Genomic DNA, 15825 nt, shown 5'->3' on the forward strand with positions numbered 1-15825 from the left:
TAACACGTTTGCGACCCGCTGATTTCACTCGCCCTTTTTCACATTTTACTGCTTTGTTTTGACAACATACCTACAGTTTCCATTTTCAATTCAGTTTAAAAGCAGACAACGAATACTGTACAATGTACACTATTACGTAGCCTAAGGCTTTTGATTTCGCAACACACAACACAGGTTATTATTCATGACTTCGTATATATATACACAAACCGACGGAAACATATCACTTCCTCACAACTGCTGAATATATTTGCAGGAAGTTACGTTTCTGGTGATTTACGTTGCTCAATAATTCCAGACAAACAATACTCTTGTGACAACACTTCGAACCAAAAACTACAGCACCGCAAAGGTATCGATTTCTTTATTATCAATTGATATTGGTTTATCGCCTGTACCTTGCTCTTTCAACGGCCATAGCCTACTAAACATACAACCATTCGCATAAAGATTCAAGGAAACGCTTTCGTGTGGTCGCGCCTTGTTCAATTCTAGTCCTATTTGCGTATATCCTGAATATGGTAATGTTAAGCTGCTGAATCCTTAGAAAAAGCGCTTCATTGCCCATTTTGAGGCATTCAGTTTTCCAATAGGCTTTTTAAACTGTTCTTTTATTTGCTTATAAGGTTAGCTGCTTTGTTTCTGCTAACTGTAAACATTGAAAATTAGCCCAGTGGGTGCATGCTGGTCACGAAATGTTACGTAATTGAACTGTCGTTTAAAAATTAAAATGCATTCTTATGGCGTATCGTGACTAGTTTGCCAAACATCTTTATGTACTCCTGTCAACCCGTGTTATTTCGTCAGGCTATAGCTGCTTTGTGAACATTCTTTTATTCTTTCTCTTAAGTCTAGAATAGGGATGTTTTTCAGAAGTTTTTGTAAGCCGTCTGCAAAAGGTCGTTGTTTTACTCTGACACAGTCTGTTTGTTAATCAGTTTGTCGTTAGAAATTGTTTCTAAGATTTTAATTCAGTTTTAAAAACTAACATACGTGGAAAAAACGAGAAACTTTACCGGGCTATAGCAACCATCAGATTTTCAACTTGCTGCTTTTGCACCATGCTTAAGTGCAGTGTTTTTCGTGTTGTGGTTTTACTGTGAAGTGTATGTCGACATGAAATGTTCAGTTCCATGTCAATTCAACCAACAGACGGTTCAATCCCGGACGGTTAAACGTTCGTGGTTAAGTTGTTTTAGATTAAATGGTATACTAGGTTGAATTGACAGAATAAGTTTGTAGTCGAATCTATCATTATATTCACGCAAGCAGGTCCATGTCGTGTTGATTCGTAGTAACGAGAAACAGCATAATTGTCGCTCGCAGCAGCTTCACATCAACCAGCCAATGGAGAAATTCGGTTAAATCCTAACACTCTTAATTCTATCATGTTCGCATTTACCAAAGCTTTAAAGATACTGCGATCGTTTTGAGTGTTTGCTCGTCAACTATTAGTTTTAATTCTTCTCACTGATAACATAAATAACGATTTCTATGTGATTTAGCGGCAATAAATGAACTCTTTCCCAAGTATATTCTTGTTAAGGCAAGGAACAGCGAATTATTATGAAGAATTCTTGATAAACCAAATCTATGAACCACCGTTGAACTTCTGTAAATAAAACGCACGCAACAAAACAATAAATAAGATATTGCACCGCTTGCGTCATCAAAAAAGAATGCTTTTAGGAAAGGAATAGAAATTTATCAAATATTGGTTTTAGAGAGCATTTTATGCAAGAACAAGTCAAGGGTAAAGAAACGCTAATAACAAAGTTAAGCTCATCTTAATTGTCTGCGTATTAATAACGTTACATAGTAGATAGACTCGATGTTGAAATTCTACCTACGCATAAATATCGATTTTACCAAGCTTAATAAATAAACAAGCAAGAATAAAGCAGACTGCGAGTCCGGCGGTTAATATACTGCGCATCGATTGTCGACCACAGTTGCCGAATAATAAATGACATGGAATATGCGAGTGCAAAGTTATAACGCAATGGTTAGACGTTTTGATTACTCTCAGCCAAAAATTGTACTAAAGGAATGACTTTTAACCGAAAACGGGCATAAGTTTCATAACCAAAAACAAGCTTAAAAAAGCAATGTGAGAAACTTTGCTGATGTGTCTTTCCGTGTGGTTCCGGCTAACCTTTGATTTCAAGCCAATTCCGTCATCCCTTCTAAGGATATTAAACGCATGTTTTGCTGTGTCTGGTCCAGTCATGAAACTAAAATGATGAAGTATGTTAGTTTTGATTTTCTAGTAAAGTGCGCAGTCGAACAAAAAAACTATTAAAGCCTTACCTGGCATTGTTTGCTGCAGTACCAGACCCCTCTGCACCCTGAGCAGACGAAATAGGCTTTGTTCTTGCACCCAACGCACCATTCTTTGCTAATTTCTCTGGCATCTACAAGCGGGTTGCTCATTGCTGGTCTGTCCACACGTGCCACTTTGTCGTAGTACATGCGGCTCTGTTCTTGAAGTTTAAACGGTGAATAAAATGGTGTGCCTATGGGACTGAGCATACGCTTAGGCAGATAGGGATCTTTTAATTTCCGTTTTACTCCAGGATGTTGTAGGGGAATGCCCTTGGTGTGCTCCTCTGGAGTCCTCATCTGTGAGTACAGGACATCAGTTTGGATCCTTTTCTCGATCTCGGACAAATTTCGTATTTTGTTTTCCAGTTCCATTTTCTTGGCTTTAACCTCCGCAGCTAGTACATCTGCTTTGTTTTGTGAATAATTACGCAGTGGGTGTGAAATCTGATTTTTGTTTATAATAGGCACTGGGTGATTTAATTGGCGCTGACTGGTTACCGGAAACATATTGGGCAAAAGACGATCAGTATTGGTAGCCAGTGCCGATATCGGGGTGCTATTGATCGACACACCGCCCGGTGGAGCTCTCACTACGGTCGGTCGTGGCAACAAAGGCTTGATACTGGGCGGAGTCAGCCTGTTCATTACACCTCGAGAGTACGGCTGGTCGGCTACGGACGGGGCTAACAATTTTCCTGGATACGTTGATTCAGCATGATGGGTAGATGGCGTTGCTCGGCTGCGTGGCGCATGATATGGTAAATGGGTAACAGGCTTGATTGGTAATCTGAATTCGCTTGGATGCTGGCTGTGGTGTAGAACTTCTTGGAGCTTTGTCCTTCCAGAAGGCGGCTGCCTCATTGTGAGGTATAGACTTTGTGAGGAGCGCCGGTCTCGGATTTTATTTGGTTGTGTGGAACTTATCGCATTGGATTGCTTTTCAAAAGGGTGAAGAATTGGATCATATAGGCCACCTGGATAAAAACTGGTCCCGTTACCTGGAGAGGTGGCAAAGGCACTCGGCTTACGATGTTCTAACATTACAATTCTATCTCGGCCGTTTCTCAGTCCCTTGTGTTGATCAAATAGTTCCTTATTTTCTTGGACGTGAGAGGTCACTGTTTTTGGCTGACCGTTTTTGTCGGGAGATATCAAGCTGGGACTCGATGAAAATCCGTGGCTCCCGTTGGCTCCCCATTGAGAAAAATGAGAGAGCATAGTTGTTTCAGGGTTGGAGAGTCGTCTGCTTTTGTCAAGGTTCTGAGCTTGAGGAATGTTTTGCCACGGAAAACTGGCACTCTTCCTAGTCACTGGAGTTTTCAATTTGTATCGAGGTTTAATGTCCGGCAGTTTGTCGTCCAGTGCATCCACATCAATTATCTCACAGTTAGCATTTTGCGCAGGCTTTTTGTTTTGATCTTTTGCTGTAACAACGTTCCTCTTTAAAAGGCTTAAAACTTCTGGCGTTTGTTCCTTCTTACAGACGATACCATTACGTTTCTGCTCTATTAAATTGTTTTCGTTTATCGACGAACTCTTAAACGTTTTATCAACCGACAACGATGCTGAGGAACCAGACGAAGGTCTTTGTGCCTCGAAAGGCATTGTCAGGTGGGAATGACTTGTGCTATGGATGGGTAAAGTTTTGATCGGCGGTTGTTGAGTTGAAACTGGCGAAAGATGAACCAGACTGTCAGTTTTCTTCACAAAGGTGTGCAGTTGGTTCCGGTTGGTAGCAGTCAGTACTGTTTCTTTTTGTACGGTTTCGGTGTATTTCGGCTTGTCCAGGCCTGCAGAAAAATAACATGTGATTTTTACCTCATTTTAGGCCTTCTATTTTATTTTGCGGAGTATTATGTTACCTTTTGATTCTGATGACACAAAACTTTCTGGAGGTTTTGTCGATTCATTGCCGGCCTTTGACCGACCTTCTTCCAGAAACGTTTTTGTGGAGAGAAGAGCTTTTGATGAATTTTCACTGGAATAGGTTGTGTTGGATTCATTGTTAATTTTTTTCTCTTTCTTTGCTAAAATTGTAATGGTAGAATATATGAAAAGGGTGTAGTTAGAAATATAGTAATAAGAGGCATTTTTATATTTCTAGCACCTTCGTACTCAGAAAGAGACTTTCTCCTAGCTCTTATTTCTTGGCAATTACTGTAGGTGGGCGTAAAACAGAGCGATGTGTTACCGGAATACAGAAGATTGGTTAATAGCTAGCACAGCTTCTCTAAAGTCTGAACTATTTGAAAAATATTTGTACACAACAACTCACCCGCGGATTCGGCCTCGCCGTTGACTTTTATCGTTGGCAATGTTGCTTTTTTAGAAAGATCAAGAGCAAATGCCTCCTCCGCGCTTTTGATTTTGGATGTTAAATCGAGCGGTTTGTTGCTGTCTGCATGTGCAACGGCAAGCGAAAAACAGCGTTGTATTTTCAAATTTGGTATTGCTTTGGTGCTATAGTCCAAGACTTCCTTGATCAAATTTTCAGCCGAGGACGAACCCTTGTGTTCTAGGGCCCTGGACTTTTCCACAATTGTGCTGACAGTTGGTTCAATCGGGTTTTCTTTCCATGTCTTTTTGCTGTAGGACGATAAAGACAATACATCGAAGGTCGGCTGCCCGCTGTGCTGAAAGGGCTTCACTATCCCGACCACATTGTGCTGACCTGCAAAATAAATACGGAGCATGCTCATAAACACACTATAGTTGTTGACACGCGCTGAACTTTCATGCAGTTTAACATGCAGTATGACCACCTTAAGTGTAAAACTTCCGGACGGATATCGTAAACAAGCTAATCATGTTATCGTACTAGTTTCAAGAATTAAAATAGCTTGCCTTCTGTGATAGCGCATGTAGGAAGCGTAGGCGAAGGTGTTATAGTCGTCGCTAAATCAGTATAGTTAGTAGCGGCATTGTCAGAAGATGAGCTTTCTAATAAAACAACACTGGATGATTAAAAGGATAAATGACATCAATTGATCCCAGTCTGAGGCGCCTTGGTGGTTATTAACAGTGCGGTGGAGCCAACACCTTTCCACATACGAGAAGATTTAAGTACGTATGAAAACATGCATTTAGTAGACTACCCACGCATGCTGATTGCTTAACCCGCGTTGAACCTTACGTGGCAATTTGAAGACATCTGGCTGACAAAGCGAATTGACCAAACTTTCTTTCTCCTTGTTTTGTGCATTCTTGTCGGATTTGGTGGCCGGTCCTGTCGTCTCCGCCTCATCATTCTCCTGCAAATAGATAAAAAAAATTGTTAGTCTTCAGTAACGTGGATTAATGCTTTGCTTCGTTGAAAACGTGTTCTTAAATAAAAAAAATGTTGAATAATACTTCCACCATTGCACGTCGAACTGACGGCGCATGTGCGTGAATGTAAATTTCAATTCAGTTAGTTTAATGTTTAGGTTTAAAGTATTAGCTTTAACTAAAATGCGCATTTCGTAACCATATAGATCAGGGCATCATACTCAGACGCTCAGAAGTTCTAGGTTTTAAACTCACTTCATGCCACGGGCCGAAAAAGAGAAAATTGAAGAAAAGAACAATTCATTAAACCATTTCTATAAACTTTAAAAATTACACACAATCAAAATTACATACACTCAAAAACAGCGTTAGTCAAAGATTGCCCAGTGCTCACTTACTAACTTCTCTTGTAAGTGACTTATAATTGTCGGATGAAGTTACTGCTGCGTTGTTATGGCATGTGTAGTTTGCGTTTTATTGTTGGTGGAGCGCGGTATACCACCTGCCATTTAGAATAATGTATACCATGCAAGACCCCGCGGGCGGAATATAAATGGAATCCGGGCCGGGAGTTTGACGCATATGCTTCAGGACTAGGTGGTTACAGCAAGCCAAAGCGTTACTGCGTGCAGATACATTTTTTACAAATGAAACAATAAATCAACGTTTTCCGTTTGCGTATTTAATCAGTTTTGTGCACTTGACTTATTGTTACAGATAGAACTGCTAATTTCCGCTGGAGTTAAAGTTTCTGGAAAATTTAAAAACACGCCGAGCTAAATTAATTGCGCTGTCGTGCTTTCCAGCAGTTGGTTGAAGTTGACAATCCATCAACTCGGAGCGAAATCAGCGCACGAAACAATATTTTAGTAATTTTTGAGCGTCACCCTAGAAAAATTTTGCTGACGTTTCTCAGAACTTATGTTGTCGCATGTTTCATGTTTATATTTGTAGTATCGTTCATGTCATTGACTCACCTTTGATTGTTTTTCTTTAATCAGATGTTTGACGAGCCAATTGTGCCGTGGAAATTCCATTGCCAATCGCAATTGGGTTTCATCGTCGTTGGCCGAATCCTCGCTGCCATTGCCCTTCTGTTTGTCGGTGTGATTTGTCATATAGTTTTCTTTTCCTGATCATAACAGGAATCTCAGATACAGATAAAACTTAAGTTCCCCTAACCTGACAGAAACAGGTCAGGTAATACTATCTTTCCTTTAACCTGAAAGTGAAATTTTATCAGACGTTTTTCACTTTTACGTTTAACCAGTATGAATAAATACGTCCTTAACCATCCACAAGTTTCTACAATGCCATGCTGTACCTATGGCTCAATTTCTCGAAAAAAGTATTTTCGTGATATGATTCGCTATGATTTTGTATATTCATAAGCCATAATGAATAAGCGCTCGACGTTGACCGTTTCGCTTAAAAATCGTGTTACTTTAAACTGGCCACCGTCACGCTGGTTTGCTGAGTCATAAACAAGCCATTTTATTCAGTTTCAGAAACGTCACTGCCCTTTCATATTGCAAAATGTTTTGGACAGCTTCGTTTTGCTGACCGTTATTTTCTCTGCAGTTTTCCTGATGCAATAACAAAAATTGCAGACAAAGTCAACACTCGTGCCTATATAAGCTCTAAGCTGCGATGAAAATTTTTGTGCTCCGAGACAGCAATGTTGTGTAAAAAATTTTCTTGTTTTCCAACGCTCCTATCAAATCGTAGCTACGATAATACTAGATTTTGTATACAAGTCTGTCTTCAAAATATTTTACCTCGGCCGCGATGCTCCAAGCAAACTACAGGCCCCTTTTCGTTCATTTCCTGTTAATTGCAGGCAGCTCTTTTCTGCGTAATCGGAAATATTATCTTTCAAAAATGAATATTTAGCGATTTCTGCATATTTCTTCAACATCCTGTGTATGTTACATTTGAAGTGCTGGCTGTAACGTTTTTTCCAGTTCACCAAAAATTGCCGTTGCATGATGGCACATTTTTCGCCTTGCATTAACTACACCAGGGATGTCCAACCTTTTATTATAGTGAGCCGCATTGTCACTTGAAATAATTGAATGGGCCGCAAAACCTATTAAATTTCAAGAAAAATGGGTACATGAAGTACATACTTTTGGAGTGAAAATGACTAGCGGGCCGCACAAAAATCTCAGGCGGGCCGCAGGTTGGACATCCCTGATCTACACGAATCACCAGACATTGCTCTTTTCAGTACCAATACATTAAATCTCACGCAAAGCATGAGCTCCGTCCCAACTCTTAACTCGTCTCGTGGTTTCCCGCGTGAAAAAGTAGAGCTATTTAAAAGTTATCAAATATCAATCGATGTATACTTAAACAATGACCTCAAACGGCGTGTACATTTTCTCACCTGTTCTACATGAGAATGTGGACACACGTTATGTCAAGTATACCCGGCAACATGCTATCATATACATGCTATACCACGTATAGTACTATGTTGTATTATTGTGTCTAGCTAATTGCCATATGCGACTTGAGTGCTTGTCTACTTGAAATAGCATTACACAATTGGCTTAGTATTTATACACCCCGGTATTATTAAAACTACCTTCGCTCTATGTTTAATCCCTGCATTATACAGACGAAGTTTCAACATCAGGGCAATAAAATTTCGAGCTTAGCTTTAAGCTATTATGTATCATTTCTCATTTCTTTGTAGGTTTAATATTTTTTTTGGTTTCTCCGCTTACGCCTTAATCTTAGCTTTTACAAGATTACGAAATACGCGATCTTAATCTATTTAAACATAAAATTCCATGCGTTCTCTATCTCGGGTTTCCATTCCAGGATATTTGTCGAAAACTGAAACCTTTTAGTTTTGGAAAGTGGAAAGGACGGAACGGAAAAAATACGATGGAAAGCCCAATGACAAAATACCAATGACATAAGATAACCATTAGGTTATCAATTACGTCCCAGTTTGAGATATAATTTATTTCCTGGCCGATTTATAAACTGGTTTATCTCGCTTAACCAATGATTAATTTTGCATTTACGTAAATTTGATACAGCACACGTGGATTAATATTTTCAAATTGCAAACCATTTATAATAAGCTCGTACTTGACGTAAAACTGCATGCACTCGCTTGCCACTACATACATCAGTAGAGTCGTCCATCATATTAGCTGCTGTTCTAGCTCTAGCATGTTTTTGTCTGTTGATTGGCGAATACATTCAATACATTTATTCAGCGTTTAAAGCTTAACCAGAATCAAACCGTTCAGTTTGGATTATAAAAATTCCTTTACACATTACACTGAAAATTTTTTTCTGCCCATTTCCAACTGTTGGTATCTAAACATAACATATTCTGCACCAATGACTATTATTTGCAATGCTTTGTTTCGTTTAGTTCTCATTCTCTATAAATCACAACAAACGGCGTGCGTATTACATCTAAAACACCTCATTAAACTCTATCGAATACACAAAATGCACATGATGTAATGCATAACTCACAAGGTAGTTGCGTAATAGGAAACGTGCCAATTATGGTGGGCTGCTGTCCCATCCGCCATCTTTCTTCAGAAACTGCCTGGCTACTTGCCACCATTGAGCTACAATTTTCCACTTCCTGCGACTACCCCAAATTGTTGACGAACGTTGAATGATAACTTACACCATGAATAGCGTCACACTGTCTTAGGTTGCTTCAGTACAACGCGGCAGCTATATATGCGTACGCAAAAAAAAGTTTCCAAATGTCCCTTTACGAAACAATGAACTTCTTGTTAAGTTTTGCATATTATTATAAAAATAAACACTTTCCAAACTCATGTACATATGAATACAATATACTTCAACAAAAACTTTGCAGAGTTACAGAAATACTGACTGCACACGCTTTGCATACTTTTTGCGATTTTGCCCTTTATTGTTACTCCAATAAGATCCTTGTTTCTAGTTTGTAACCATAAATAGAGAAGTAGACGCTCTTCACACAACTTGCACCCTGCTTCTAGGTTTGTATTATCAAGCGAAGCTATGAAAGGTAAGGCAGTGAAGCGCATGCCAAAGTTTGCTAATCTCCCTCGGAAGGTCAAAATTTGTGTGTATCAACGACACAAGAACTAAAAATTAACCCCTGGTGATAAACTTCTAATTTTACGGTGTTCTGTCTCCATATCTTCAAGATCACGAATCGTCACCCTTCTAGCCGCAGAAATATGCAAATAGGAACTAATAGGCCTCTGACAAGTACGGCATTTGAGATCGACGATACCGATAATATCATGTAATTTAACGAAGTAGATGAAATTGCTTTGGCACCGCCAAGCACGTTCGAATTTTTCGGGGAGTAAATAACTAAACTATCTCGAAAAATCAAACGTCACACCTTCACCTTGTGCACCTCGCCATACAGGTTCCGCGGGTGATGGATACCGGATGGCATTTGGTTGTTTAGCGAAAAACACTTAAATTTGATATTCACGAAAGCATAATATTTCTTTTTGCGCGCCAATGTTATTTCTTTAAACCTTGAGGTGACCTTTCAGTACAAACTTTGTGGTAAAATATCAAACTTACATCAGCGTGGTAATGTACCAGTGCTCTTGCTATTTCGTCAATCTACGTAAAGGATGTTTTTAGAAAAATATTTCGATTTATATAAATCGTTTCATTCTTGATTCGTATTTTTCTTATGCAGTTCAGATATGATTTATTTTTGCTTTACAAAATGCTATTTAAGAAAGCTTGAATTTCGTCTCTGAATCTTATTCTATGAAGCAACAAATTCAGCATGTCTGCTGGCCGATTTACTGCACCCTTTTCTGAACTTAACTTTCTCCAAACATTTTAAACTTTCATTCAAACTGGTAATTCTTATGCTGTGCAATAAACGGAGGTTCGTTGGTGTCTCGCGTCAAAATAATTCGTCTTGGTAGTACAAGTCACATCTGGCGAAGTGCTATGTTCAAACTGTACTGGGTGTTCTGTAGATTCCTTTTTTCCTTTTTTTGAGTAAGGAATTTCTAAATTCTTGCGTTCCGCTTTCAGAAATTTATCTGCCTCGAAGTTTGACCGAAATAAAATGTAACTTCAATTTTTTCTATGAGTTATTTTCTTACCTTTGCTAATTTTTCGCTTTTTTCTCTTAGTTTTCCTACTCTGGTCTTGACCGCCATTCACGCTGTCGACAACATCGTCTGTCGTTTGAGAATCCTTGACAAAGTTCGGTGAAGTGCTTCCTGTAAAATGTTTGGTGGAATTATAGATCAACCTTGCGACTGGCACATAACGGGTTAATGAATAAACGAACGAACTACGGTCGGGGTCGACGATGAGCATATCTGGGACTGAACTTTAGATTAATTATCCCTTACTTTCAACATTCGACTTCGCGTTGCTTAGCAGCGATTTTGAAAACAAAAACAGCTTTTGGTTTCTGTGAGAAAATGACAAACACAGTGTAGGACTTACCAACGTGAATCAGTTAACGATTAGCTTAACCTCATCGACAAGGCAACCGCAAATCATCCAGTAAGCATTTAACTGCAATCACCTGTGTTTATTTAATGCTTAAGTATATGCGCGTGCTAGTATGTTTGACGAACCCGGTTTGGCCCATTTGTTATGGAATACCACTCGGCGATGTCTCGGATTTTTGTGCGCGAATCCTATTCTGTTGTGTTATTTTTGTTCGAAATATGTCGGCTGGTGGATTAAAACCTGGGCATGACGTTGCTTTAAGTGACTTATAGTGACGAAAAGGCGGTTGGTACAAATTAGAGCGGTGTCCTCGCGATGACTCGGAAACGTTCCAGTGGTATAAATCTCGCAGGAAAAAACACCGCACCTTAAGCAGTGTTTAAACGTATGAAAAACACTGGATTTGTTATTTTTCTTGCATATACACGATAAGAATATATTTGAAATATCACACGACCGCACAGACCTTAAACTTTCATTCGTTGCAGTCAGATAAGCGTCGTTTCAATGTGCAAACTCCTAACATGGCAACGTAAAAAGTGCAAAACAAAACAGCGTTTAGCTTTTTGCCTAAAATACACCCACGTTGAGTTACGCAATCTTATCTGCTTCCATAAGATGCTATAACGTAACGCCCATCTCTTCCGGGATATAACTTATTAGTAAGATTTGATCGCTTTGACGCCTTCAGTAAATTCTGTTGACCAGTTTTGCGACAAAAGTCTTTTTACCTGATATCTATGCATTCCTGTATTCGAACAGTTTTGTTTTTTTCTTTAATCGTGTTTCGGATCGACTATTAAGCTCGTTATTACAGCATTTTCAAAAAACATTTTCAATGTGTATCTAATGTTTTGCGAGAATTTTTTTTACCAGTTTCCTGTTACTTTTGTTTGTAAATTTATTTAAATTTTAGGTAATCCTGCATGTGTATGATTACTTAACGGCTTTTATTTATGTTGACTTGTGGAAAATTTAGCCCAAGGCCACGCTACGGCTAATTAAGTTTAATTATAGGCAACACTACTACTTATTAGCCTATATATATAATAACTACGTCAGCAATAGGTAATAAACTCAAAATTGAGATGTGACTTACTTGGCGTAATCTCTTTACTTTTGCCTCTTTTTTTTAGTGTGGCCGTGGTTTGAACCTGCCTTTTGTAAACTCCTGTAACATGAGACTTCCCGCCGGCTTCTTGTAATAGTCTTTCGCCAAAGCCTACATCTTCTTTTCTCGGTAACATTTCACGTTTAACTGACCGATTGCCGTTCACTGGCTGCTGCGCTACGACAAAGGGCTTGGAAGTGGGATCAATGTGTGCTTCGAAATTTTTGGATTCTGATATAGCCTCTATCTTGGCGCGTGTCTTGTTCTTTTTATCAGCATTGTTCTCTTTACAATAACCAACTGCACTGTTAGCGCCGTGGTGTATGTTTGTTTTCATAAACATTGTTGTATTTGAATCGTTTAGACCTGCTGCATCGTCTTTGATTCCGCTAGATAAGATGATGTGTTCATTGATCTGTTGGGCTTCACCATATTTAACGTGGTTGATCTGATTTCTGCCATGAACGACCGATTTTCTTGGTTTCTTGATGACAAATTCGTCATTTTCGTTGTCGCTTGAACTCCAGTTATCGCTGGTGGAGAAATCGTAATCTTGTAGTCGGACGGTATTTCTGCGAATGTAAACAAATCCAAGAGAAGGTTTTAGCATGTCGTACTTCCGATTCGAGTAGAATGCTTACAATCAGCACTACCTCTAACTTCTCTCGATTCACCCGCCTACGTTTGTAGATACATTTTATTTCAATGATCTTTTTGTAAGAAATTACGAATTTCCTCTTTCAGAGGAACTTCCTTTTTAAAGTAATCATAAGCTCACTTTGGAAAGAGTCCTCCTAATTTTTCTTGATACCTCTGACGAAGACAACGTTTTTTGCTCGTTGCTTCGTCTTTGGCATGGTGCTCTTCGTCGCTGTCTGACGTCATGTCATCTAGTGCAGGGGGTTGAAATTCTTGCAAGGAATATTCCTCACCAGAACTGTTGGAAACCTTTCGCTTATCCTTCGTTAAAAAATGTCTCGAATTACAAACGAAAAGTTGATTCAGCAACCCTTTTACATTAAAACATTTGTGCTTATGGGTTTCGCTCAACTTTCGATGCTTGGTTAGGATAATTTTGAAGTGCGCGACTGCACAGCTGCTAACTAACCTTTGTCAGTTTGACGCTTTCTCCTTCGTAGGAAAAGTATTGCGAGGGAAAATCCATTGAAACTTCCACTTTTGTCATAACATTGTATTCGTTTATTTCAACATTGACCTACATCAGTTATAGAAAACAGGGAGTTCACAACGCTTATATCAAATATTTCAGTGAGAACTTAACTCCTTTTGTTGCTGCACAAACTTTCATGTGGTTTAGCCTGTATGGTTTATTATATTGGGAAGAATTAAACTCCGCTGCCGGAATGACTCACGACTACGTACGTATAGGGCTATAGCCTATAGGCGTTGGAATCCGCCCACAGGAAAAGTAAAAAAACTCTGTGTCTTATCTATCCTTCTAAGCGCAAAGGAATTAATAATAAGATATTCCGCTGGCTTGTTTTCTCTTTTCTGTATCCCAATCCACGCATTGGCGTGTGTCGCAACAAAACTCGGCCACATCCTTGTAGGGGTGGTTACTTTAAATATAGCGATTACTACATGAACGAAGGCGTTTATGTTTTTCAGTTTAAAATTTCGAGAGATTTCAATGGTGATGATGCGCATTTATTTCTCGGAGCCTTTTCGTGTTGGGTTTTTATTTATTTGCGTTTCACCAAATTCATTTGCGGTTTAACCGCAAAAATGTCTATCTTTCGTAATAGAGGCGAAGATAGCAAACGGTTGCTCGTTTTGTCGATGATTTTCTTGTGTTGGAAACTGTACTTGATTGCGGTTAGGGTCTAACCGTTGTGTCCTTACAGATAAATACGATTAAGGTGTTATTTATGTGAATTTGCAAAATGGTATATGTGGCTCTGTTTCCGCTTGCAATGCCACATCAAATTTTATAACGTCTTTTTCCTGCACGTAACGCATGAAAACCACGTTATTGTAGGTTCGATCATTGCTATTTGGGCGTTCAATACTGTGCATGCTCTTAAACAAAATTAGATTACTTGCCTATAGATTTACTCAGAAAAACAAATATGACATTTTAGCAAATTCTAACCATATAGATCAGTGGCTCCTCCTTTTTCAAATTTGGTCGGTGAACTTCTGTGACCGAAGTTATCAAAGCAAATGTCCCAATCACTTTAACTTGGCGCGGTAGAATGGGTCTAACGTAATAAATTGTGAAGAAGGTCAAAGTTAACAATGTAGTGAATAATTTGGCTATTATTCATAGTAAATACAAGCATGGTTCCATGCAAAGTTACCCAAAGCGATAGGTTTAAAAAAGAAAAGTCTAACGAAGGGATTTTTTACAGTAAGTGCAGTAAAGTACGCCTATGACGTGACTGATTGTCTGCCCTGAAACGAAGTTTCAACAAACCTGTAGCGTAATTTGAAATTTCGGAACATTTTTCGATTGTTTTGGATCGGCTCAGCCGATGTTCTATCGTCTTCGGCTGTTTGCTTGGTAACTTCCTTGCTGGCTCTCGATGACTTGTTTGATTTGCTCTACAGTATATGAATCGTTTTTTGATTACAAAGGGAAAATGTTAATATCACATTCCTCCATATATTTCGAAACAAAATACAGAAGTCAAAATAGGAATGAGATGGATTTATACTTGGTTTGTTTGTTGTTGTATGTCTTTCAGTAGCACGTGACCAATTTCTATTACTTTGTCTCCTGCAAAAACAAACTACCGTAAGTTTCAACTGAATACTTTTATTATTCATTCAAAGAGGTTTAGCGTGCATTGCGCAATACACGCTACAGATTACGCAATAGCGATTGCATTTGTCGACTATAGTACCATATCCTATTGTTTAACTTCGTTAATAGCTGTGACGTACTCTCTTGGAGATTCGGACTATTTCCAGAAGCTTCATATTGCCCGATGACACGTTTATGAATCGCAGCCATAGCGCAAATACCATAGAAGTATTTTGCCGTTTCTATACACAACTCTTCGACAACCGGTCGTGTCTTCTTTTTACAGTCAAATCAGCATTGAGTTAAACATAATATGCTGAAAATGGCAACACATCTATTTCAAACCATATTTTTCTCAAAAAACGTTTGTTAAAAATCTCCTTGTTGGTGTTCCTGGATCCGGTATGATTCCGACATCCAACCCACACCATCTACTCTTGCAACCATACTGTGCATAAGCGGTAAACATTTTCCGGAAGTGAACATGTGCACGTCTTGTGCGTTCACTTCTCAAGATAACAAAAACAACATTAACATCCCGCCTACAGTTGTTGGTGCTCACTTGTGTGTCTCACGCGGTTTTGTTTCTTAGACAGGAAAGAGGTAGATGGTGGATATGTTCTTCATCTTGACGTTTGCAGTAGCGCCGCCTTGAACAACGCGTTGCTTGGTTAATGCTGTGTTTGCTCCTGATATAACTTATGATAAGAACACGGCTCTTAGGAAGACGTTGCCAGTAAGTAGTGATTCGGACCTAGCTGGTTGAATTTCATTTCAATTGGTTTAAACGCATTTGTTAAACGATATCACTGTTAATCTGGTATTCTGTATGACTGTGGGCTGCACCCATTTCACAACAGATATACGGGAATCATTACTC

At 39.0% G+C, this 15825-nt stretch overlaps 1 protein-coding gene and 1 long non-coding RNA gene across 6 annotated transcripts in view; one reads left to right on the forward strand and one right to left on the reverse strand.

The window, feature by feature from the left end:
• LOC143468689 (uncharacterized) overlaps positions 1 to 15825 on the forward strand; it is a 29739-nt gene that overhangs the window by 5499 nt on the left and 8415 nt on the right. The gene's annotated exons all lie outside the window — the stretch shown is intronic.
• On the reverse strand, positions 1524 to 15279 carry LOC143468895 (uncharacterized). Of its 5 annotated transcripts, none has more exons than XM_076966365.1 (15): positions 15086 to 15279; positions 14857 to 14918; positions 14616 to 14743; positions 14292 to 14400; positions 13287 to 13394; positions 12990 to 13138; positions 12167 to 12750; positions 10707 to 10826; positions 6570 to 6724; positions 5459 to 5576; positions 5170 to 5265; positions 4601 to 4996; positions 4188 to 4352; positions 2311 to 4115; positions 1524 to 2234 (listed from the first exon to the last, which is right to left on the reverse strand). In XM_076966365.1, the coding sequence occupies exons 1-15, from the start codon at positions 15153 to 15155 to the stop codon at positions 2196 to 2198; spliced, it is 4104 nt and encodes a 1367-aa protein (XP_076822480.1). In that variant the 5' UTR covers positions 15156 to 15279; the 3' UTR covers positions 1524 to 2195. The 5 variants fall into 5 exon arrangements, with proteins under 5 accessions (XP_076822480.1, XP_076822479.1, XP_076822483.1 ...); XM_076966364.1 differs by having other exon boundaries at positions 12957 to 13138; XM_076966368.1 differs by lacking the exon at positions 13287 to 13394 and having other exon boundaries at positions 12957 to 13138.

This window comes from Clavelina lepadiformis, chromosome 8 (genome assembly GCF_947623445.1).
Source record: "Clavelina lepadiformis chromosome 8, kaClaLepa1.1, whole genome shotgun sequence".
Classification (NCBI taxonomy): domain Eukaryota; kingdom Metazoa; phylum Chordata; class Ascidiacea; order Aplousobranchia; family Clavelinidae; genus Clavelina; species Clavelina lepadiformis.